At 42.9% G+C, this 26,303-nt stretch overlaps 1 protein-coding gene across 3 annotated transcripts in view; it reads right to left on the reverse strand.

Moving 5' to 3' along the window:
• Positions 1–26,303, reverse strand: part of sbf2 (SET binding factor 2) — a 119,017-nt gene that overhangs the window by 2,880 nt on the left and 89,834 nt on the right. For 2 of the 3 annotated variants that reach the window (XM_039610550.1, XM_031735930.2), the window contains exons 20-39: positions 26,124–26,296; positions 25,781–25,854; positions 22,674–22,869; positions 21,697–21,821; positions 20,342–20,517; positions 20,063–20,196; positions 19,765–19,966; positions 19,317–19,513; positions 18,987–19,127; positions 17,343–17,426; positions 16,064–16,138; positions 13,487–13,665; positions 11,634–11,810; positions 11,089–11,190; positions 7,564–7,749; positions 6,373–6,499; positions 5,931–6,058; positions 2,125–2,349; positions 1,932–2,039; positions 1,627–1,817 (exon numbers count right to left, since the gene is read on the reverse strand). In XM_039610550.1, coding sequence (XP_039466484.1) covers positions 1,627–1,817; positions 1,932–2,039; positions 2,125–2,349; positions 5,931–6,058; positions 6,373–6,499; positions 7,564–7,749; positions 11,089–11,190; positions 11,634–11,810; positions 13,487–13,665; positions 16,064–16,138; positions 17,343–17,426; positions 18,987–19,127; positions 19,317–19,513; positions 19,765–19,966; positions 20,063–20,196; positions 20,342–20,517; positions 21,697–21,821; positions 22,674–22,869; positions 25,781–25,854; positions 26,124–26,296 — 3,000 coding nt within the window. The remainder of the gene's footprint in view (positions 1–1,626; positions 1,818–1,931; positions 2,040–2,124; positions 2,350–5,930; positions 6,059–6,372; positions 6,500–7,563; positions 7,750–11,088; positions 11,191–11,633; positions 11,811–13,486; positions 13,666–16,063; positions 16,139–17,342; positions 17,427–18,986; positions 19,128–19,316; positions 19,514–19,764; positions 19,967–20,062; positions 20,197–20,341; positions 20,518–21,696; positions 21,822–22,673; positions 22,870–25,780; positions 25,855–26,123; positions 26,297–26,303) is intronic. The other variant, XM_031735931.2, reaches the window with a different exon arrangement.

Consider the following 26,303-nt stretch of genomic DNA (forward strand, 5'->3'; position numbering starts at 1 on the left):
CCAATCCCAGCACTGTTTATGGATCACCTTTGATTTTTTTTTTAACCTCATTAGTCTTAAAAGCAGAAATCACAAGAACTCTGGTATTTTTTTAATTGTGATTTTAACCGATTCCACATGCGGTTATAAATCAGAGTCCCAAGGAGAGCAACTGACAGAGGTAGTCATGAAATTTTGGATGAAGTCTGCATTAGCCACCACTCCTGGCTCCAACTCCGCACATATCTCCGACAGAAGTAGCACACGCTGCTTCACAAAAAGCCGTAACTAAAAAGTTGGCACTCTTTCTCCTCATCCTCGTTGTCATCTGTTCATGAATTTGCTATCTTCCACTACACATGAACTTATAAATGAAACCATATGCTGACTTCAGTGGGCTCCACGTTTATGTGATGTGTAGTTTGTGGATACGGTTCATTCAGGGCAGTCGCCAGGGCACCAGGGAACATGATACCTGAAGCCTTGCAGTGAAAATTCAGTGTTTTATTTATGATTTTCACTGTTTTTGTGTCTGACTTCCTGTCCGCCTGATGCAGCTTCCATTAGCAAAGCACAGTAAAGAGGATTTTATGCTCGAGGAGTCGGAGAGCGACCTCTGTCCGGTCCACTCCGGGGACCGCCTGCAGTGAGCTCTGATGTCAGATGGAGGCAATGTACAAAGTATGTGCTACAAACAGTCTGTAGGCCACCGTTGCTCGTGTTGTTGTCGGTCTAACAGCCAACCATGTAGGAGGGCTGTGTTAAAAACAATGACTGGTGTCACTGCAGCCACTGTGCTTTTCGTGCGTTATTTTTTGATCGTTGTTTTGTTTTTGCGGTTCTCCCGTTCCCGGTGAACTCTGCTGTGTTCGGCACTAGCTTCCAGCGATGCGCAGTCAGGATCTCGGGCGGACGAAAACCCCTCTCCACCCTCTGTCCTGCTGAAAGTGCTCACTGACGGACAAATTTGTGGAACCACAAATTTCACTTAAAGCACGTCGGGTGGAATCACTCGATCGTTAGGAGTGATTGCGACCAGCTCCACTGGGTACGTTGGAGCTTTCTTGAAGCTACGGCACAATTTTAAGTGCCGTTGTTTAGATAATCAGCTTAATGCAAAGCAAGAACCTGCTTTGCTTTTTGTGTCCACAGAGGATTAAAGGTTGAAGTGCTATGAGACATCAGAATAATGTAGGCCATGTTTTGTGATTTGGATGCAATGAGAAGGTGATGAAACATGGAAAATGCTCACTGATAAGTAATATCTGGTTTCTGATTTACTTGCTTCATCTGTTAAAACTTTAGCCTGTCCGAACATTATTTGGAATTTGAATCAGGAGGAGCACGTATTACACTGAAAATATACTCATTTTTTTAAACATAAAGTAGATTTTAATGACCGTGTGTCCATCTCAGGAAACCATCCAGATATTGGAGCCAAAAGACTGTACTTTAACCTCACAGTAATTGTAAAATTACACACCCAGAGTTTAATAGAGTACAGACAATTCTCACAAAGCATGACACACAGCGTACCAGAGCGCTGAGTCATTTTCCAAAACTGGACTGGCCCCTCGGCAACAGCTTGTCAGCGAAACAAATGTGGACTTCTAATTTGTTCCGGAAATCAGGAAGTTCACGACCCACCTGTTCTCCTCGCTCTTGGGGGTGAACTGGTTGTAAAGTGTTGCGGCGCGGCGGTTGATCCCATTGGCTGTGGCCGTGCTGCGGTCCTCCACCAGAGCGCTGTCTGGCAGGTGCAGCATGGAGCGCCGCTGGAAGGCCTGCAGGTTAGGTGTGGAAATGAGGCCTGAGATGGACAGTGAATCCTTACAGAGCTACACAAGAACAAAAAAGAAAAGAAATATTTAGACAGTTAAACAAATGCAAAGCATATGACTGCCCTTCTATTTTCAATCATAACATGTCATAAAGGCTCCTCCAGCACGCACATTTCCCTCTTGCTTGAGGTCCTCCTGAATGCTCATTCTGACTCGTTCCAGAGTTGTCTGCCATTTTTCCGGGGCCTGGTTAAGCTCGCTCTCTAACCTCTCGATGTCCTGCAGCACAAAGAAAAGCCGAGTAAAGCTACCCACAAAATGACAAACAAAACAAACATTTTAAACAAAAGCTGGGGGCTCTTACAGTGAGAAGCTTGGTGATGGCGTCCGGCTGGGCGCGGCTCACGCTGCTGTAACACGGCCAGACAATCCTCCTCTTGCTGTTGGAGATGGTGTGCAGCTCCTCCGAGCTCTCCACCCTCACAGCCATAGTCCTCCAGTCGTAACACGGCCCAGTCGACAGGGTCTCCTCTGTGAAGAAGTCCCATTTATTCAGGCTGAGGATGCTGATAGAAGGCTTCAGGATCACCTGAAACACAGACATCACATGGTTTCAAGGAAAATTTAATCTAATTCAGTTTTATTTGTATAGTTCGTCTATAGGGTTGGCTACTAATCGAACGAATTTGGTCGTTTTATCCCAGTCCAGCATGCCAAAGCACACCAAGATGCATTGATTGGACTGTGAGTGTGTGAATGTTCGGTTAGAAAAGCGCTTAAGCCTAGAAAAAAAAGCACTCAGTAAGTACAGCCACCACTGCTACCCTTCAGCCTCCCAGCTGATGCAACTGAATTCAAAAATTCTAGGTGACTTTCATGTTTTTTAAGAGGTTCTAGAAATTATCAGTTGAGTTTGCTTCCCTAATACTTTGAGGCTGTTCCAGAGTTTTTGGGCATAAACTGGGAAAGCTGCATTACCAGTTTTTTTCCATGAGGAGCGCTGGATATCTGACAGGTTAGCGGTGCAGGATCTAAGAGTATGAGTCAGGATGTGAAGTGACCGAGTTTCAGAGATGAAAGAAGGTTCAAGACCATTTAGGATTTTATATACACGTGGGAGGATTTTTAAATCAACTCTGTAGGATACTCGAAGCCAACATAGCGCTGCTAAAACTGAACTTGTGTGCTCTGTTATTCAGTTTAGTTTGTATGAAGTCTGGATACGCAGCACTATGCTGACCCTGGAAAGTCCAACAATCTACTGTGGCAACACAATGTGTAATGACTGTCTCCTTGGTGCTTTCTCTCAACTTGAGATCAAAATCAGCAAATGACAAACAAAATAATCTGACTGTTCAGTCTCTGTAGTTAATAAGTGTCAACTCCAAACTCATGTTGGCCACTGTAACCAAATTCGTGGTCATATATTAGGTTATTCTTTAAAGATTATTGAAAAGTCAGTTTCCAAGATTTATATTAAAAAATGTCTGAAACAAATTCTTTGCTGAACTTTATCTCACCAATCCTCTGGGAGGAGGAGCATCTTTTCACCACACCCCATTCCAGGTGTAGATGCTATGAATTTTTCTCTATAAACAGAGTATCTTTAAAAAGTTTTATTCATTGAGAAGATGACAAATCACCATGACATCCACACCTAGACTCTAACCTGTCACTGTTAATGAGAGCAGGATGGAGGTACATAGTGCAACCACCAGTGGTGTCCCTCAGCCTCCCAGCAGATACACCGATGGTATGAATTTCAAACTCTTATGTCGGTTCGTTCTCGTGTTGCATTCACAAACTTGGGTGTTGATGTGGGTCGCCAATGTCGTCTGCCCGCCTACCCGGCAGGTTGACAACAATAACCCATGAGCTGAAAAGTGAACACAACTAAACTATGAAGGCTGTGAAAATCAACCTTCATCAGCGAAAATGTTGGACTATGAAGCGTTCTTGGTATCTCCTGACTGCAGTCCAGGCTTCAGGCACTTGTGATATTTAAATGATCCTTTCACGTTGGCACCTTGAACTAGCGATGGTGATGGCATCCGCAGATGAAATGAACTCAGTGTTTTAGCCTCAAACTCTGACAATAAATCATTCTGCTTGGAGACGCCAAAACATCCAAGTATAGCACGTTTGAGCGTTTCACTTTAAAAGTGAAAAATCATTGTAAACATGTTTGTTCAGTGCACAGGCTACAAGATAGGACAGGCGAATGATTTGCCGTGAGTACTCAGGATTTGGCTGGAACATTTGTTTTCAGTCAGCTACACGGCAGAATTTTATTATTAATGCCGTTCAACCTTGAAACACTAATCCTCATCTTATTTTTGTATATTTATGTTTGCATGTGGTGTAACCACAGACCTACAGATGACGAGGATTTCTTTGGTGAGGACATCTGAACCAGTTCTCAGTGTGTCACATCATTTACAGGAACTTTGTTTTTCTATCAGTCTCCGAAGAAAATATAAACTAAAGTTGCTTCTTGGTCAACAATACCACAGTTACCGATTAAAGTTTTGCTCACATGTGACAGTAGCTTTCCAACATTTTCCATCATTCCATTAAGGGAACAAGGCCCCAGTCACACAGGACTACAGACTGGTCTGCAAGCATCTGGTTGCTGAGAAAATGCTGGGAAAACGATTCTAAAGCACCAGACATGCAGCCCTGCAGCCCCTTAGCAACCGAATGTCACTAGGGAAAAACATGTATTCCACAAACAGCTGGCAAAAACCTCCTTGTGATTGGTTTGGCTTCTTGCACCCTGCTGCCATCTTAGTTTGCACGAAGTGACTGACTTGTCTACAAACACTGACCTCAGCTGCTCTCCGACCTGAAACTATGAAAACTGTGACACAAACCAGGAATGGAGACCATTTGACTTCAAAGTAAAAACATGTTGGCTGCAGCACTGAGGAGCCACTTTTAGTTTGAAGGCAAAGCTTCTCCATTTGGGGCGGCTGTGGCTCAGGAGGTAGAGCAGGTCATCTACTAATTGGAAGGTTGTTGGTGGTTCGATCCCTGGTTGCTGCTCCAGTCTGCATTAAAAAGTTTCCTGGGGCCACACTGAACCCCAAATTGATCTCACATGCATTCAATGGAGTGTGACTGTTAGATAGAAAGTACTTAGGCTTAAAAAGTGCTTGAATAAAGGAGGCAAGTTGTATAAAGTTCTATATAAAACCCATTCCATGTACCATTTCTTGTTTGCATCGCGCTTGCTCGGCTAGTAGTTTATTGGCAGACAAACATGAAAAACTACAGCCAATTGTGGCAATCTGTTAGCAACCTAAGCAACTGACATTTGAGGGTGATTTGCTTACGTTTGCTGTCAAAGTAAATGGTAAAGTGTTAAATGGACTGGTTCTTCTACAGAGCTTTTCTATCAGCACATGAGCACTAACAATGCTTTATCTTATTCACACACACATTCATACAAGCACTTTTTTTCTACATCCAAAGTACCTTCTATCTAATATTTACACACATTCCAATAAATGCATAGGGAGCAACTCGGGGTTCAGTACATTGCCCAAGAATACTTTGGCATGCAAACTGGAGCAGCCAGGGATTGAACCACTAACCTTGGATGACCTGCTCCAGGAACTGTTGCCAACCAGTTGGAGAATACACAGTTCCTTAGCAACTGGTGGCTGCGATCCAATCCAATACGGCAAATAAGCCTTGACCAGTGTTCGAGTGATGCCACATGGAGGCAGAGGAATCACTGACCAGTATTTTGTCCTGCAGTGGGTGAAGTATCCTGATCATTTACATCAGGGATGTCAAACTCATTTTACTTCACATTCAGCCCACTTTGATTTTATTGGTCAGTAGCCTAATCAAATATTTTTAAAGCTTTCCAGCTTAACTGGACCCTCCTCGAATACTTTAAATGATTCATAGTTCAAAATGAGCCTACAATCGGTGCTCGTCTTCTTTTAAGACCAGTTTCACTTTTTCTGGTTGGTTGGCCTTCACAAACAGAAGTTTAGGAGAGCAGGTGTGTGACACTGCTGTCCTCATAGTCATGTTATGTTCATGCTGAAGGCTCTGGCTCCTAAATATCCTTCTCTGGATCCACAGCTGCACGCATCAGCCGTAGCTGCATGATGTATAGGTTAAGGCGAAGGACAGAAAGTAGAAGGAAACACTCACTTCATTCTCAGAGGGGCTGTACAGATAGTTGAAGAAGATGGGACTCCTCCGGTGCATCCTGTTGATGCAATCCCAGATACAGATGCCTCTCCGGGCCTGCTTATCACCCTTGTCCTCAAACAACAAGCCTGCAAAAAAAAACCCCACACAGGATAAGCTGATGAGCATATGAAGCCATTACTGTTTTGACTGATGTAACAGCTTCCTGGGTAGCTATGTGCATTCATATCGGAGATCTAGTTTCCTTTATTTACAGTGACAGAAAAGCCAGAATCTTGCTACCCAGGGAAGTGGTGTTGATGAAGAGGGGCCAACAATCTTTTCAAATCGATAAAATTGTTGTGACTGTTAAGGAAACCACCATAGGTTTATAATTCTGTGTAATAAAGCATTTTCAGAGAAGAAGAAAATAAAAGATCCCCTCTGGTTAAAGGACACTGACCGTGTTCCAAGCGCTCGTAGTCAGAGTCCAACAGGAAGTTCTTGAAGCGGTTAGAGATGTGATGATAAGCCAGGAACTTCAGATAATACTGATTAAACTCAAACTCCAGAGGATGCTGCTCCAAAATCTGCAAGGATATGAAAAGATGGATAAAGACAGTTAGAAGGAGGTCAGCGTGTGGGCGACAGCTGCATCGTGTCCCCGTGTAGCGACTTCGCATCTATCCAGTGTATAAATGACCAATCGGAAACAGGAAAGAACCTCTCCCGCCTCTGTGAGGGCAAAGGTCAGTGATATCATTGCCGCCAGACACAATCCAGACTGAGCCAGCATGACTGCTGCTCCACGGTTCCCATCCAGCGGTGCGAGGTGGCCAATCACGGTGTCGAAAATTTGAGGCCACCTGGGTCTGCTGGCAAAAACAACAGCTGTTTTGGAGATGAGGCACTTCTATTTTGAGCTCTTGTCCGAATCCCCTGCTTCACCCCTCGTTTATAGCCCTCCAGACCCCGGGTTCCTGCCAAACTGTCTTAGCCGCCAAGCCTTCGGTTTCAAAAGACAAATGCAGAAACTATGTGTTGATGTAAGTGTATGGGAGTGGGCCTGTGTGACCCGAGGAGACACAAAAAAACCCCACTGCACTCTCTAAAGTTAGTATTTCAGGACAGACCCGGTTCTCCGGAAATCATCTGTGTGTGTTTCATTCTTAACTTGAGCCCCCTTTCCCCCCCAGCCCACTTCCCCCAAATCCTAAAGCACACCCAAGCCTTCCTAGAGACTCTCAATCCCCAAAACTGCAATCTTCCACATGCGGCTGTAAACACGCACTAAAATGTGAAGAAATGCCGAAACACGCGAACACGTACATACAGCTCAATGCTGATCACTGTACTCATGGACCATCTGTGCAGCAGCCTCGCTGCTCACTCCCCCGGTCCAATATGTTGTTGTGATTACACGTCCCGTGTTGGAAAGTGCAAAACTAAAACAATGCATCGTTATTGACAGCTGAATCTTTCGCCTTCACCCCTCGTGCACCTTTACACTTTTTATGGAATGTGATGAGCTCAGGAACAAGCAATGAATGACATCCAGTCATGAGGGGAAAAGTGGAGAAGAGTCACGTAGCAGGGGCAGAGATGCTTCAGGGTTCAGCGTACCTGTGGTACCTATGGCAGAAGGGAGACTCACCTGGTGCACACAGTCCAGGAATTGGAGGAAGATGGGCGTAAAGCCGCTACCCTGGCTGCTGGGGTTCAGGTTGCTCCTCTGGCTGAACTTGTGGCCGAAAGAGAGCCATTCTTTCTCCAAAAGGACCTGAAAACCCTCAAGAGTCCGGTAGAAAGGATCGCTCAGCAGCTGCACCAAGGACACGACCTGCCGAGAGGAAGAGAGAAGGTGAGAAGGAAGAGATGGCTAAGGAAAAACCCTTATATGAAGACAAACACCCTGCAGTGTAAGAGCATGTTGTTCACATCACAGATAACTCTGGGATTAGTGGACAACCTGCTCTATCCTCGGAGCCAGAGCTGCTCCTCTGGAAATATCAGGAAATAAACTAATTTTATGAAATATTATGGCAGTGTTGTGAGATGAATTTAGCAAGTAAGAAAAATTGATCGTGCTCTCGATGTAATTTATCTCACACACTTTGTTAGGTGCACCTGTTTAGCTGCTTGTTATGTCGTCAGCCAATCACATGGCAGCAACTCAGTGCATTTAGGCAGGCAGTAAAGATGCCCTGCTGAAGTTCAAACCCAGCATCAGAATGTGGTGAAAGGGGATTTTAAATGACTCAGAGCAGCGTAGTTGTTACCGTTAGACGCGTTGATCTGAGTTTTTCAGAAACTGCTGATCTACTGCGACTTTTCCAAACGACCATCTAAAGAGTTTACAGAGAATTTTCCCAAAAGGAGAAAAATATTCAGTAAGTGGAAGTGTGTGATAATCTAAAGTAACTCAAATAACTGCCTGTTACAACAAAGGCATGCAAAAGGTCATCTTTATACAACACCTCGCACTTTGAAGTGGAGTGGCTACAGCAGCAGAAGACCACACCGGGTGCTGCTCCTCTCAGATAAGAACAGGAAACTAAAGCTACAGTTCAGACTGGAAAAACATGACCTGGAGCGATGTCTCGATTGGGTCTGAATTTTGCAGTAAAAACATGAAAGCACGGATCCATCCTGCCTTGCCTTCAGGCTGGTGGTGTAATGGTGTGGAGGAGATTTTCTTAGTACACTTTGGCCCCTTCGTGCCAGCGGGATGGATGTGCAGCTGATAAATCTGCAGGAAGTGTGTGATGCTATCATGTCAATATGGACCAAAATCACCAGTACCTTGTTGAATTTATGACATGAATAATCGGAAGGTAAAAAAAATAGGTATAACTATGAAAATTCAGATTTCTATTGTGTTTATTGTATCTGCTAACATACGGACTGATCAGCCACAAAGGAGAGGTGAAGAACACGAACCCTCATTCACTTGTATGCTGCTTTAACAGGTACCTCCCATTACAACACCCTCCCCGATGACTGCAGCCTCTTCTAGCAGGACACTAATAAAGGAGGTCTAAGTGGTGATCCCACCTTTAATCTTGGGTTGTTCTGGTGGCATGAAGGGTGCCTGATTTGCCAGTACCAACCAACCTACAACGCAGACCTACTTTTATTTCATATTTTAATCATATATAAGTTTAAAACCCTTACATTCTGATAAATAAGATGTTGAAAACATCTTATCACTAAAGGAAAGTGGCAGCTGTTTCACCACATCTGTGCATATTTTGTTTTTCCACTTGTCATGGATGGTTGCAATTTAACACACTTTAGTTTTTAAAAAAAAATCTGGATGGCATGAATTTGCTTTCTATTCCCCCCTTAAAAGCTAAATGCAATCTAAAAATGACCCTTCATCTGACAGTGCAATGTTAAAATGATCATCTGCTATCAATAACATTGATATAATGCTGGAGCTTCAGGCACACTTGAGCTCACTCCACAAAACACCAGTTTAGAATCGCTTGTCTACACATGCAATCTGGTTGGCCCACTTCCCTGCCCGCGTCTCCTCTAACACGGCTAATGAGCCCTGACGCGTGTGGAATGAGCGGGAAGAAGAGTTCATGGTTTCCCCGTGGGTTTATAAGAACATCCAGCCCTGAGTGATAGAAAAAGCCCCCCGCAACCCAGCAATGAAATGAGCCCCATTGCAGCAGACTGAAGAGTGGATTCAAAAAGCCAGTGTGGAATGAGAGGGGAGGGCCTATACAGGCAGAATGGCAGAAGACAGGAAGAAGAAACAGAAAAAAAGAAGCATTCAGAAAGGCAGCGAGGACGGTTCTGCATCCTGCCTGCTGGGTGTCTATGGTCCATGGCAGGAGAGCCAAAGCATATGGAGCCTATTTGCCTGTGTGGGTTGATCTGGACCTGGCGAGTTGGAGCCGGTGGCCCGTGGAGAAAGATGCTCTGGGCCGAACACGTGCCCCGCATAAGGGATCCACAAACTATACTTTTAAACAGCAGCTCAGGGCTGCACAAACCCCATAAACACATCTGAGGGACACACACTTGCAACACCATACGTGCACTTTAGCAGGTCAGCATGGAAAATATGAGCTCAGAGAGCAAACATGTGAAGAAAAGCAGAGTTTAGAAGCGAACGGACACCGAGAATTGATCAGGATCTAAACAAACTATGAGTTTTCATGAATGAAATCAGCACAAATCAATGACATAAGGCCTCGAGACTTCAAACATTTTCACTTTATCAACACAGTCGGGTCCACCAGTGAGTAAACTGAGTGAAACGGCCAGAAGAAGCAGGTGCAGTCTGAACGGATGCCGTGGGGAATCCTTAAAAATGTGGTCAATATCCAAAAATCACATTTAAGTGTTACAAAACGTGTTTTTTTTCCTTTCAGTCTTAATTTGTGAGTCTAGAATGACAGCAGGAGATACATAAAAAGTTCAGAGGTACCCTCTCCCCCTCACATTCAGCCTCTTTTAAAAAAGGAGACTCAAAGGCTCTGAAACACTTTGTTCATCAGAATCAAAGAGACAATATTGCTGTAATATTGCAAAAAACACTGATTAATAGCTCAGCTGTGTAAAGTGCTTTGAGTAGAGCAGTCAGGTGGAGTAGAAAAACGCTAAATTAGAATGAGTCCATTCAGAATATGAACTGAGATTATAAGTAGTACTTTTGAATGATCTCTAGTTTGCCGTGATTGCAGAAGGGCTGATGGCATTCAAAATACTCGCCCTGTATTTAGCGGTTGAATGACTGTGTGGCTGCATCTGGATCCTTTTTACACCTATGAGTTTACATTTTTATGTGTTTCTTTTCATCCTCGCTGAACACTTTGTCTCCACTTTAGTGCAGATGAGGACTGATAATGAGAGTTCTTACCCCAGATGCCCTTCCCGATGGGGATCTTTCACTGGTTGGGCAAATATGTAAACCACTACACTTGAAAACAAATGTTAAAAGTTACTCATAACAAACTGTCACCTATTTTCTGTTAGTAATTAAACTTTAATAACAACTTTTTAAACTCCAGCTTGTATCCAGAAAATCGATATCTGTGGAAAAATACCTAAAGGACAAATCTTGCACCGTTTTAAACCTCCCTCTGGATATTTTGCCCTTCTTCACATCTGTCCCGTTTTCTTTATGTATTTTTTATGAATGGCGTTGGTGCATTTTTCTCACTTGTGTGGTAATGTCCCAGCCGTCCTCCAGGCTGAGCAGAACAGATGAGCCACTGTCCATAAGCTCCACCAGAAACAGCGCCAGCTGCAGGATCTTCTGAAGCTGCGGGAGGTCAACATATGTGCATGTGAACAAATATACTAAACACAGACCCAACATTTATCCTCTCTGTGCATATATAAAGTGCCATGTTTGGTCTGCCAGTAGACTGCCTTCTTGTTTCTCACAGATAGCATTTGTCAACCATGTGGAATATGTTCAATTTAAGGCCGCTGGGGGTCAATCAGATAAACAACAAGATAAGGGGTCTCCTCTCACTGCATCGCTGTAAATCTGTTTCTCTTGGGAAAATGGCTTCAGAGAGGATTCACATAATTTATCCATTATGTGAATCTGATACACAGGATGAAGAGAAAGAGTGGGCCGATGGGTCATTCTCACACACTTTTAAGAGTCAGACTCCTGAGTTAGATCAGATGGTTTCTAGACCTGAATGCTGTCTGTTTGTAGATCATAAAAATGGTATGTTTTCTGTGTTTCATCACCTGCTGGATCCATTCGGAGTCTTCCAAGGCTTTGAGGAAGGAGTCCTCTGAGTCAGACGAGGTGGCGCTGGGAGCGCAGGCCCTCAGCAGTTTTTTAAAAGCAGCTTTCACCTGCCGTGTGTCTGCAAAGTCCACTGGCACCAGCTCACAGTTCAGAGAGGAGTCCACTCTGAGGCCCTGCAGACAGAGGAATGTAAATTTCAACTAAGAGAAAAACACAACAGCGTGTGCAACAAAGTACAAAAAACAGATACAGCACGACACTAAAACGCTGCTTTTATATCAAAGTTAAAGGAAATAAAACGGCTCATTTCAGACCGTGGATGAACTGAGGTGCTGAGCGCAGCCCAGTGTGTAACAGATAAGAATTATAAAACTGTGAATCGTGCAAACTGCAGAAGTGCAATATGTTTTTAGTCGACACGGCTCGGCATGCTTCAACGGTGTGTGAAATATTTTTCTTGATGCGTGAATGAAAAATAGAGAAACAAACTGAACTCTGTGACGCACTCGTACACTGTCCTGCACTGTGGTGGACTTCGCCTCGCATTTATAGACTTGCCTTTAACCTCTTGCATGCTGTAACTGTTAAAGGAGGGGGAGCAATGCTGACGTCAGTGGCTTCTCCTGCAGATTAGAAGTCACTCTACTTGTATCTTATGGATGAAAGAACAGCTAGCCAAGCAGAGATTGCAGACAAGGATACGGGTAGCTGCACACTCCACGGGCGAGAGGTCATTCCTGCTACAGATCTGTGAAGTCTGCACGGAGCCTCGCGCTCACCGTCTGATGACAAAATTTACGTCATTTGGACCCAAAAACAACACCAGCAGACTTTCAGACGCCAAAACTATAACACACCTCTCAGAGGCTTCGTATTACAAGTTGTACTGGCACAGGTGAGTCTTTGTAATTGTAGGCTTTTGGTAAACTGATTGAGTCATCCCAGCAGAGGTGCTATTTCGCTGAATCAGCACACTCGGATTAAAAAAAGGGAAAACTGCATAAATGTATAAGATTAAGTGTGTCTGCGAGTTTAAACACAAACCGTTTCATCAGATGTGCTAGTTTTTGACTTTCTCCTTATAATTCCACATGAATTAAATCCACATTTATCCTTTGATACATCAAACTATTCCTGTGCAAAACAACCTGACCTGAAAACTCGAGACAAACGGCAATGTTTTACAAATCCATTTTACAGCAGGTAGCATGAGGTAGGAAACCCGAGTCTTGATGCACGCTCAATAATCCAGGTAAGGACAGTTAATCTGTTCATGTGAACGCAGCGTTTTCAGTGAGAGAAACTGTTCATGACTCTTCCAGATGACTTCAGTGTGACTGCAGATCCCCCTTAATCTAATAAACAGTAAAGCCTCATTGTCAAAATGTCTGATCAACGGCCACGAATACTATTGACAGAGACTTGTAGCATCACAGGTGAAAGATGGTTCACTGATGGTGTATGTCACTGAACCATCCATTAACTCCACCTCTACAGAGTTTACAACATTCATTTATGTTGACACAGAAATGTTTCAGTTTAACTATATTTTGACTGCTGGGTCTTTGTTAAAAGTGGCGTTCTACTGGACTTCATTATACCCATTTACACATCTACTATACCACCACCAATAAAACATAATTTAACACATATGACAGTGTAAGAAACATTATAGGTTTCATAAAACTAATAGCAGAACAGATGCACGGGGACTGCACAAGGCTGTGCAGAAGGTTGTGCAGGTGTACCCCATAAAGAGGCCACTGAGTGCAAATATAAAATGATATACTACAACAACTCATAGCAAACATGTCCTCTCAGTCTCCAGCCGCTTTGTTTGCATTCTCACCCTTAGATGTGACTTTTCCCCGAAGATGTAAAGGGCTGCTTGATGTTTGAGGAGTTGAGCCTGCAGACTGTGGCTCCCTGCAGGGGGTGCCAGATCCTTCCCTGCTAGTCTGGCACCCACGTCGGCTGCCAGCGGATGCTGACCGAGTCTGCTGCTGGAGCGCAGGCTGGCCCACATGCCTGCAAACACACACGCCAACAGAAGTCACACACACACACACACACACACACACACACACACACACACACACACACATGCATGAGCCGGCTAGTTCGAGTGCCAGAGATGTACACATGCTGTCAAACAAACTAAGACCGAATGATGAACAGCGCATGACATGCGAGCTACGTTTACATGCACAGCAGTACAACAGGGATTATGTAAACACCTTCATTCCTTCAGTCCATGAACAAAGCGACTGCTCTGAGAGTCGGATGTGCTGGGATATTAGAAGCAGAAGTTGCTGGAATTTTTAGCAAGTCAACAAGTCTAGATGATGTTTCTCTGAAAACCCAGCATGCAACGCCTTCCAAGCAGCATGAATCACTGCCAGAAGGACGTGATTTTTCACAATAATCAGTTTCAGGCCTTTTTCACTTGCACTTGCGGGGTTATCGAACCACAACTGTCAGCTGCTGCAGCCAGGTCAATTATACAAGAGCATAAATTGGTGAAGTTTCAGCGACACCTCGGTTCAGCACGTTTAAACCCACAGGCTTCGCAATTAAAGTTTACAATGAAAACCGAACACAAGCTGTCCATTTTCTTTTCCTTCAGATAAGATCAACAATGTAACTGTTCCCACCTGACTGACATACCTGCTGACTGTTGGTTAGACCTTTTATGATTGAGAGATAAACAGGAAATCAAACCACGTCATCACCACTGCTGGGGTGGTCACTTCTGAAATGTAATAGTTTCCAGATAGTCTGCTTGGCAGGTAAAAATAACATAAAATGTGCAACTTTTTTAATCAAATTAGTGAAAAATAAAAGCTAATTTCAATTTGATTACCCATCTTAAAAAAGTCTCCTCATTAAGCTGCAGTTAAATAAGCTTTGAACAGTAATTCTAAATGATTATTTTTCCAGGCTTAAGATGAAACGTAATAAAAAGTACTGCTCGTGTCCTCGACGCGGCTAGCTCGTTTTGACTCTGGTTGCCCAGAACGACGAGCACAGATTTGACCAGCAGACAGAAGGTGATGGAAATCTTAAAAAGATACCCTAATCTAAAGCAGCCCCCTAAATCTGAGTAAATACTACTAAACATTACAAAATGAATGAATACAGCCCAGATGTTCAGATGTAAACCCTGTAAACAGATTGTGCATTTTCATACGCAAGCAAGGGCCATGAAAAGTCTGAGCTCCACTGACCAAATGATTTTGCTTTAATTAGATTTAGTTTATTTTATATGTTTGAAAATAACAATAGGAGCACAGAATAGGAAGCCCCAAAATATTGGCCACTGCTGCCATTGGCAGTGGATTTCCAGGTGTTTGTAAGCAGGGATGTCAAACTCACTTTAGATTGTGGGCCACATACTTCGATCTAAAGTGGGTCGGACCTGTGAAATTCTCCTTCCTTTCAGTGTAAAGAAGTTTAACTACACATTTAATCCCTGAGGTATCTTAATGTGAGATAAAAGAACTGCGAGTTCAACACTGTGTCTAAGCGTGATAAAGAAATGCTGCTGTAGAAAACAAGCGCTTATTTATTTACTAAGAAGTAATTGTGCGAAATTACAGAAAAACGTCTGGTAGATCCCAGAAAGCCCTCTTAATTATAAAACAGTGACAAAAACGAAATGATATTTGTGTATCAGATAGTGACAGGGTCTTTTCTGTCATTTAATTTTAATGTAATTTTTCAAAACCATCGAATGGGCTGGATTGGATTTTTAATCCCCGGACCTTATGTTTGACACCCCTGCTTTATGATGTTGTGCTCAAATTTGGCATGAATGTTATATTCTACATGAAAACTTTTGAGAGAAAAGTATAAAAACCATCATTAATTCCATATTTCTTCTATATAAGTGCACCTTATTCCAATTAAAACTACACATAACTAGTTGCTCACACACCACTTGTCTAAACACGCAAGATATCTAAGAATTTTTATCTCAGATCTTTACTCGTCAACTAAATCCTACTCCCTTTGAGTCAGGCTTACAGAATATTCGAGCTGTCTTTATTACACTGCAGGATCGCGGGGGCCTCATTTTGTGTGATTCACGATTTGTTGTGCCATAACAAACAGCTCACCCCCCCAGCCTTAACTTGTCGCTGACTGACCACAGTTAGTCCTGCTGAGCCAACACATTAACAATGGAAACGACCACATTAGAGCCACCACTTCGGTTCGTGAAAAACCACAGCTCCCAGAGGAGCGCCCACAAAGTCAGCGAAGATTAGCACTGCGTCCCAGAAGGTCTTTGTGAGGGGTTTGCAGCGCAGTGCACTGTGGCGCTCGGCGTGGTTAGTGAGCATTTGTGTAGGTTAGGAGTGTTAAAGAAGACGAGAGGTGCTGTTAAGAGTGCTGGCAGAGGAGAGAAGGAACAATATCACTATACCTTGATTGGGGATTTTCTCCTTACTGGCAGGCTTTTGGTTTGAGTGAGTGAACAGTTTATCTCTGTACTCAAGCACTGGGTGGATGTTTTGTCGAGGAGACGGGACGAGGGGGTATGGAAAACACAAATCACGTCAACATCAAATGAACCAACATGACCACCGACCCTACTAAAGATTTCAGATTACAGACAAAAACATGCAAATGAAGATCGGCCTTCAGAAAAAGAATTTGATTCCGAATGATCGAGTGAATGATGGTTGCATGCATGAATAAGATTGTTTGTGGTTTGGTTATAAATGATGGCGTGAAGACAAAAGGCTCGTATTTAAGCTTGTTTTTTGGGGCTTTTGCAGATAACACATGTAAATAAAACAGTAATTAAATTCACATTAAGTTCAAGGCACAGTTTTGCATGGCGAATCCTCTGGATCTTAAGAGAAGACATTACATAGCGATGGGTTAAGTAAAACCCAGTTAAACACTAGTAAGAACAAATATAACTTAATGTGCCAGTCTTAGTAAAAACGTGTCACTTATAATCCTGCTCTCTAATATGGCAGTTATTACTACACACTGCTGGAATTTTGGGAATTACAAAGAAAAAAAAACTGATTGAAACGGCCATGTTCGAGAAAAACTTAAAAGTGCTGTGTCATCCTTTTAGGGCATTTAAAAAAAAAAGAAAAAGAAAAAAAAAAAGATGAGTCACAGTTTCAGCGACGCCTTAAAACATTTGACCTTCATCTGACTAACACCTCGGACACTTTGTTTTCGAGAAATCACATTCCAGTTCGAGCAGTCATCGCGATGTGTCAGCTTTAACGGTACATTAAGGTTTTATTTTATAAGTTACAATAATGCTAACGTGGCAAGAAATACAGGTCACAGTTAATGCATTTAATGTAGCCCCAAGTTTCTCTTATGAGATATAAATCCTTAAATTTCACATAATTATATTTCTTGAAGTTGAAATTGGATGCATGTTTATAGCTATAAGGTACAGATGGCCCCAAAGATAACCAGCAAATAGCTGCTTGATACTTTCAGTCTGGGGACTAATGCTTCAGAGGTTACCCAACACTCATAATGTACGCTATAATCACAACTCCTTAAAGTATGGTGTGTCTGAAGAGCTCTCTAAGCAGAAAGCACAAACCCCTGTTTGCTGACTTTCCTTCAAATAACTATGTAATTGTAACAGTTCTGGTGTTTCATATTTCACCTGGCAGCAAGGACGCACATGAAGTGCCAAGCAGGAAACAGAGAAAACCACTCACCTCCTCTAGTAAAGCTGTTTGAGAATGGGATGTCTAAATGGACAGGAGCCATCTTTGGCATCCTGGATATCCTCCTTTCACTGCCTGGAAAACATTCACACAGCACACAGGTGTCCATTACAAACACACGGAGTAAACAGCGAGACACGGGTGAAATCTAAGAAACTAAACCAAATTTGATTTTAGGATCACTCATTGTAGCAACTTTTGATCAGACTTAAATCCCAGTTTTCCCATTAAGAACCGTCAATGTGACCCGAGATATTTAAACACAAGAAAATTCAGTTAAATCGTAATCATGCACAAGATTTGTGCTTTTGTGTGTGTGTGTGTGTGTGTGTGTGTGTGTGTGTGTGTGTGTGTGTATAGAGTTTATTCAGGACACAGGCAGAAGGAGGTGAAGTCAGAGGAGATGGATTGGCTGGTCAGTGACCTCAGGCTGTCCTTTGATTCTTACACAACCTTTCATTGTACAAAATTTCCTTCTTAATTTCAATAAATATCACACACTGTAACTCTCCCATACAGTCACTCTCCCCCATTGCACTCATACACACACACAAAGATAAGTTGGTAAAAAACAATATCTGCTGACCAGAGCAAACACAGAAAGGAAGAGAATGACTACCTGAGAAAAAAAACACGGAGCCGCAGAAAACTAAAATAACTTCGGGGAGTGCAAGTCTGCAGTTTTTCTGAAGACGTGAACTCTGTGTGGCCTCTTGTCCCTTTTGAAACGAACTTGTTCCTTTTCCCCCCACAGCACCACCCCCCCAGAAAAAGAATTGTAGTACAATTATGGTCAGTGTAACGGTGCTATAAAGCGGCATACTGTAAAGTTGTCTGATGTAAGGTAACAACCAATTTTTGCAAGCTGGATTTACTGGAGGTTTACACGACTTGATGGTGGAGGTCAGCCCCAGCCCGAGTAAAAGGTTGTGCTCTTTCTCATGCCCTACAGTTTGACCAACAGCCTTTAACGTTCACTGATAACACTGATGGCAGCCGTCCATTTATTGTACATGTCCTCATTTCAGGCACTCGGCACAGACCATGGGTGTGTCTTTGTGGGAAAATGAAACGAGAGAGACGTCGTCAGTGTTTGACTTGCGCCGAAGATTTAAAGCTCAGAAATCAAAAGAACAGAAGCATTTTGTCTCCATTAAGTCAGAGACTGAAACAGGAAAAGGAGTCAGATTCTCACATCACTGAGAATACTGAGAGAAGTTTGAAAAATCATCGCTGTTGCCAATCTTAAAATTGTGAAACCACAGGAATGTTCGGCCCAAAAGTTGGAAGCAGTGAGTCCGTGGTGATGAAAGGAGCTACCTCAAAAAAATGTAAAGGTAGTTCTCAGATAGAGTTCACAGATTATATCTATCACTAATTTCTTCCCATGGAAATGGTCAATATACTATTCTTTGGTTCTAAAATTGATGAAAATGTGGGCTGTTTCTAAAAAAAAATACATTAAAAATAAAACATGCAAACCACGGCAGAACTCTTTCTGGGTCCACCATCAGCACAGTGGACAGAAAGTAGGAGATGCATTTTAACAGATGCCAACACGAATCATTATGAACCTTTATGGTGTTTGTGGGACATAAAATATACAGTGAACATTACAATCTTCTTGAAGTGTACCTGGCGAGAGGCCTATCAGGGAGCGGTTGGTCAGGGTGTTGTTTCCATTCATTTTAAAGTAGATCGGGATGGAGTCCAGAATAGCCTGCAGGTACTTCTCCTGTTCAAGACTACTGGATGAATCCGAGGATGAGGCAGGGGCTAAAAAGAGAAAAAAAGTGAATGACTTGTATAATAAAAGCTGTTTGAATAACAGACTTTGTGATAAGAGTTTTATATGGAAGATTTATATGAACATTAAAAGTTTTTTTTTTTCCACTAGTTGCTTCATCAGAAAACCTGTAATCATTTACAAACAGAACATCTGTGCCTGTCAGCACGTAAGCACACCTGTTGAGGACGGGTTCTGCGACTTGAACAGCCCCACTACGCTCTTGCCATGAAAGCCTCCTGAGCGGAGTAGAACGGCTTTGGTTCGCGGGTGTTTCCAGCACACAACAGGCAGGCGGTTGTGTCTGAAGCAACGGGCTACTTTGTGTAAACCGCTGTCCTGTACAGCCTGAGGAACAATCAGCAGTCCCGGGTAGCTGTCACAGAGAGAGAAAGTGTGAACTTCTGTCTAACATCGGTGAGCTGCTGCAAAGCAACACACAAATATGACCGCAATTAAACAGCCTCCTGCAGAGTTTTGCGTTTTTGCATACAGGTAAGAACAATAATTCAGTCAAACACCCCCTCCACAGGCCTTTTGAGATACTCAGGCTTGCCTACTTATGAAATCGGTGACATCAGCACACGTAGGGTAAATAAGACAACCTCTAGGCGAGAGGCGGTGTACCTGCGGCACAGCGAGTAGAGTCTGTTTACGGCCGTGATCCTGAACTGCTCGCCGGACTTGGAGCGGGACGAGTTGGCGGTGATGGTGCCCATGCCCAGACGCTGGTAGTCACGGAAGCACGACTGCTCCACAAGCTGCTCCATGGTGGACTTCTCCGAAGCTCTCAAAGTGCTGCTGGGTGGCGGCTCACCATCGTCTGATACTACAACACAAACAGCATTTTCTTCAGTTTGTTTTTTCCCCCTTTCCCGTTCTTCCACGTCCAAAAGTCACCACATTAAAATATGTCGCTTCTCACTTGAAATATCGTCATCTTCATGCCAGGTCATTCTGCTGCCTCTGTCAGTCTTCTTCAGCGACGGTTGGCTACCTCGGCCCATGGTGATCTTTCCAGCCCTCTTCGCTCCCTTGACAATCGTCTTTGACAGTGTTCTGCGAGGAGTACAGAGCAGAAATGATTTACCGTGGCATCAAAACCCACTCATAACAATATCTCAGATAACCATGTGTGAGAGTCATACTGGTGTATGATTCATGCACGGAAACAACGCTCGGTGATCTGGCACGCATTACAAACCTGAACCCAGTGTTTCTCTCTTTTTGCTTTGGAAGGATTAGTTGAGGTGCTGTTTGTCCTGCAGCAAATGCAAAGGAGCTGAAGATGGACTGTGGGTAGCGGATTCTCTGCAGGTGCTTCCTGAAGATCTCCACCATCTCTGAGCTCACCTCCTCATCAAAAGCCACTTTAATCAGCTGCAAAAGACAGTTGGTTAAACCGACTGCTTAATCACACAAGCAGTGATTCGAACGCAGCATTTCAAGTGCAAACTGCAAAGGTGAAAAATGAAGCAAAACCTGACGTCTGTTTTTTTTTTTTTTTTAAACCTGATGTGACCAGTAAGGGATAGGTCTGCTGAGAAACGGAGGGATGCTGCTTTATCATCTATGTTTACTCCAACAAGGACCTCAATTTACAAGAAGAACATCAGGTTGTATTAAAAAAGAGCTAAAACGAGCAACTGAGACCATAAACTCATGAGGAAAGAGTGACAATGAGACTAATCTGACCTAAGTTCAGTCAGTGCATTTAACCTCTAGACCATGTTTGTGCTGTTTGTGCCTTTGGGGCATTTTAAATACATAATCTTACACATAATACAGACTGCTGTGTGTTTACTTGAACTAAGAATCCACCCCAGAAGTTGTGCTTTCGTTTTGGTGAGTAAAATTTTATTACTGTATATTATTTAGCACTAATTAACTGTAATTGCACTTTGATAACCAAGCTACGGAGAATTATTTAACTTCTCATGGTCTCATACATATCTGGTGACTTCTGGCTCCAACACACAACAAAATGCCAAAAGACCAAAAATGCATGACCGCACAAACCAATCAATGGATGATGTCACAGTGTTTTTTATACGATGGGGCATCGTGACGCACTTCACCAAGTTGATTTAAGACAGATTTAAGGGATTTGCTCATGTGTACCAATCTGCCCACATATGGTCTCTGCACAGACACGTACAGAACAGCACAATAAAAACTATAGAGATGGCCACACAGCTCAAGTGACCTACACTCACTTCCATCATCCCTGGCAGTAAAAAGACAGGAATGAGCCATAAAATGTTTTACAACAGTACATCCAAAGAGTAAAAACACATGCTTGGCTGAAAATTATAATGATGTGCCACACCGAATGTTTGAATGTTACAGTGTTATTAGTTGTCCACTCTTTTAGTTTGTGATTTGCTTTTTTTTAGACTCTTTTGCAGCTCATTGAGTAAAGAATGACATCCAGTTCATAAAATAATGTGAAATAACATTTGAGTACACATATTTAGCTTCAGGCTTCATCCTCTCCCACTAAGCAATCGAACATCGTGTATTCATGCTAATTTGAGAGAAGCGTGCTTTAGTGTCTACCTGAAACGTTGCAGAGCGGAGCTGCAGGCCTTCCTGCATGTTCTGCAGCTGGTTCTGGATGCTGATCTTCTTCTCTTTGGTCAGAGTGGACACTGGGAAAGCTCTGATCACTGCTTGCTCCCCCACTGCATACAAACACACCAGCATCACATTATTATACATACAACCCCAATACTGGATATACCCATGATGTTCAGTCCCTCAGGTGCATCAATGCTGATGGCAGCTTGCACATCTGGAAAGGTGCCATCCATGCTGAAAGGTATATACAGGTTTTAGAGCAACATATGCTCGGATCCAGATTACATATTTTTCAGGGCACACTAAACTGCTTCTATTACAAAAACATGGCTTCATGGTAAAAGACGTGTGTGCTGAACAGACTTGCCTGCAGTCCAGACGTTTCACCAAGTGAAAACATTTGGTGCATCATCAAATGAAAGAAGACAAAGAAGACCCAGGACTGCTGAGCAGCTAGAATGTTCTATCAGACAACAATGGGACAACATTCCTCTTCCAAGAGTTCAGGAGCTGCTCTCCTCAGTTCCCAGACATTTATGGATTCAATTAGATTCAGTTCAGTTTTATTTATATACCGATGAATCACCACAACAGTTGCCTCAATGCTCTGTTGTTGAAAGAAGAGTGGATGCTGCTACACAGTGATTTTTTTAAACACTTTGCTGTCATCAAAAGCAAATTTTCCTTAAAAATGTTTTTTATGTCTTTTAAACATTTGATGTTTTTTATGTTCTGTTGTGATTAAAATACAAGTTTTAGAAATTTGTAAATCACTGCATTCTGCTTACATTTTAAACAGCATCTCAACTCATCAGGATTTGGGTCAGTATCCGATGCCCCTTACTGACAAAACAGACTTTTGCTTTTTTATTTTAACACTGAAAATTAGCCAATAAAAACAAACATATGAGTATTTTTCCATTTTACTGAGACTGTTTTTGTGGTTCAGTACTCACCCAGTGGATCGTGTGGGATCCCTTTGAAGATGATGCGGTACGTGGTGAGAAACAGAGCTCCCTCTGCTGGCAAGATGTGCGGGCCCCCAAGGAGGCCCCCAGTAGCCTCCTCCCTGCCATTGGGGTCGAGAAGAACCCGCAGCCCCTCCGACACAAACTCTTCTCCAGGAAGCAGCGCTGGACGCAGAATCTTAGGCTGAGAGGTAAAAGCATAATAACCCATCACATGCAGTGCCAGACGCACACACTGTACCTGTCTACAAACACATGCGAGCTCCAATTTAGACATTTTTCATTGACAATAAGGTGCTCAAAATTAAGCACATGTGCGTCACTGAATCAGATTTAAAAGCCTCGGGAAATCAATTTGTCTTCATAATGTCAAATCACAGCACCGCATGAATTTCTTGGACAAACTTAAGCTACGCACAAACGTCATCATTGAATTAAAAAAAACAAAAAACACCCCACACATCTTGCAAACACACTAGTCATCAAACGGCGTTCAGAAATTAAACATCCAACAAAAACAAATTCCTACTCTCCGCAGAGGCCAATTTACCATTTCTACTCTCCTGAAAAACTCATGATCTGCTTTTTAAGTGAAAATGTTTCTGTTTTTTGCAGCTCATTGAACTGAGTAAGCACTGGTTTTCACTTTATGTCCTCAACATGTCAACATCTGGAAACTGACTGATGTTCTATAGGTGAAAAAAAGTGCATCACAACAGACCTTTGTAATCACATAATTCAAAAAGCAGCTGATACACACTATACATTCTGTTCCCTCCTTTAATCATTTTGAAATAAAAAACGACACCAACAAAAAAGGTGCAGTAATGGCAGTCGAATTAAATTCATAGGTCTTTATATTGGAACACATACTTGTATAAGCGGCGTCTTTTAACAGTAAATACCTTTCATATTTGTGCGAATGCTGATTCAGCTGCAATGGCTGAAATTAGTTTCGGTTTAAACTCGCTTTCCAAGAACACTTTATTGACACGCTGATCACCACATAGAGACGCGTGTGACTGACTCATGTCTTTGTTTCGCAATTTGTTTGATAATTAACTGTCTGCCAAGTATCTACTAAAGCAGTATCTACTATAAGTCAGCAGTCAGGTCTGCACCCTGCGCTGCTTCGGCTCCTTCTGGCCTCCACAGTCAGCAGAAACACTCAGTTGTTCCATTGTCACAAATGTGCACGAGGAGGGACGTTAGATCATTCACAACATTTCCCATTAAGGCCACAGCTGACCTGTGGGAGCGAAGCTCCGGCCAGGAGATAATAATAGCTTCTTGTCCTCGAATGAACAGCGAGACCAAGAAGAAAGTCCCTCTGCACCTCATTACTGCTGCGATCTCGGCTGCTTATTGTTGCTGCACCTTAAAAGCATGCGCTGCTTTCCTTCTTTAGGGTTATGGCTGCCATTACTACTACTATTCAGACTTGTCACAAAGCCAGAGTTGGTGTTGTTTACACACTTTCAGCGTTTTTTGGCATGATGCTCGCAGCTAGCAGTCCAAGATGGAAGCCCTATCCAACACATAAACATGTGAGTAGCTAACCAAAAGCTGCAGCAGACAGACAGCTCACCGCTGTGTCCAGGTTGCTCCCTAAGCAGCACTGGCATAATGTTTTAATGCGTGTATAATTGTGTGATTTATCTGGCAGGCGTGTGGTAGAACGAGGTCCAAAAGACCAAGTGGTAAAATATGAAAGTGTGATGATATCTGGAAAACGCTGGATGACATTAGCTGGATGCAGAGTTGCAGCAAACCAGACCAAACTGAGCACGTGGACTAAACTAAGAGACATGAGTAAAAGTCTTCATTAAGTCAACAGTGCAGAAGAATACAGTGTTTAAAATGAGTCTGTGGTTGTCTGTGTTAGCTCTGCACAGATTGAAGACCTTTCATCCTGTTTGAGCTATAGCATGCTCCTCTCTGTAACCCTGATTTAGATAAGCGGAGGACAATGGACTGGATGGATGGAAGCATTATGTCAAGTAATCCAGATTTCTTTTTCTCAGTTATCAATAAACTTTCTTCTATGCTTTTAAGCACTTTCTAGCTAACATTCACACACACACAACATTCATCGGAAAGCAACTTGGGGTTAGTATCTTGCCCAAGGATATTTGGCATGCAGAGCGGGGGAGCCAGGGATCAAACCACCAACCTTCCGATCAGTAGATGACCTCCTCTACCTCCTGAGCTACAGCCATAGTGATGCCAGCTATTAAACCATGGCAGGGCGGAGCTCACTAAGAAAGCAGACACGCCATCAGGAAAGTGTTTACTGAGGTCTTAAACAAGTAGCAGTCTATAGACTTTTGTACAATTAGATTTAATTTTGCAATCAAAGGATTCGCCCCCTGCTGGCCAGTGGTGAAAATGCAGGATTTAAGGAAGGCTATACCCATCTTTTAAATACAGTCTATGACATAGAACCAGATGCCTCAGATGTGATCTGCTTTTTCATATTTGCCCGTTCAACGAGTTCTTTTGGCATATAACTTTTAGCTTGCACCTGTTGTTAGACGATAAGTATGTGATGAAAGCTTAAATTAACAAGCTATGAAAGCAAATTTTTAAGTGTGTTACCACTGGACTCCTCATCCATTTGTAGTAACTTGCAATAATATGGGTCAAGTTCTCTATAGCTCATTATATTAGAATGAAATGGATCTAAAAACAGGTCTGTCCCAATTGATCCAAGGTTTGGGTATCAGACAGATGACTCTAGGCTTTCTCCTGGAAACTACTTGATCAGTTTTTTCCCCCTAACTGTACTGTCATTAACTTTGAACGTGCCAAGTAAGGCCTGTACAGTGTGAGATGTAGCTCTTGGGTCTTTTGCACTTTCTCTGAGCATTGCTTTGTCTGAATCAATTGCTGATGATCAATTCATCAAGTGCATTCGATTAGCATCACCTGGCTGCTGTTTACCCTCCTAATTCCTATGGAGGCAGTAAGAGTGTATTTAGTTTTAATCATTTGAAGACTTTTTCATGTGAATGTAGCTGCATAAATACTGTATATACAGCTGCTGGGTCTATGTAGCATATAGTCCCCGCAGCTCAGTGAAAAACAGCACTCACCTTCTGAATGGGAGGTAACCTCCTGCTCTCGCGGTGAACCGCCTCCAGCGCCTCAATCTGCATAGCTACAATGCCTGTAGGTCAGAAGCTGGGGTCAGTTACCATGTGTACACACACACACACACACACACACACACACATGCACATGTATGTGTGTGCTTTCTACCAGGATGTGTATTTACAGGTTTTAAAGCCACTTGACATGCCAGGAGTTTAATGAGCTCACAGGCCTCTGTTGCTGTTGGCCTGAGTTGAGAAAACACAAATCCGAGGTTTTACTCTGAATACAGCTGAGGGAATCAGGGTGGTGACAGAGAGCGAATAAATACAGTTAGTGCTGTACCTGGGATCATGCTGTGCAGGCTCTTAATGTGCTCCTGTGTCACGCCGCTCTCTGTGCACACCTTATCGATGAAGCGGGCCACAAACCGAACCACAGAGTTGGCAACGTCGCTGTTTTCCGAGTCCTCAAACCCACTTTCAGTATCAAAGCTCTCTGCCACACTGCCAGCAATGCTGTAAA

The sequence above is a fragment of the Oreochromis aureus genome, linkage group 1 (assembly GCF_013358895.1).
Source record: "Oreochromis aureus strain Israel breed Guangdong linkage group 1, ZZ_aureus, whole genome shotgun sequence".
Classification (NCBI taxonomy): domain Eukaryota; kingdom Metazoa; phylum Chordata; class Actinopteri; order Cichliformes; family Cichlidae; genus Oreochromis; species Oreochromis aureus.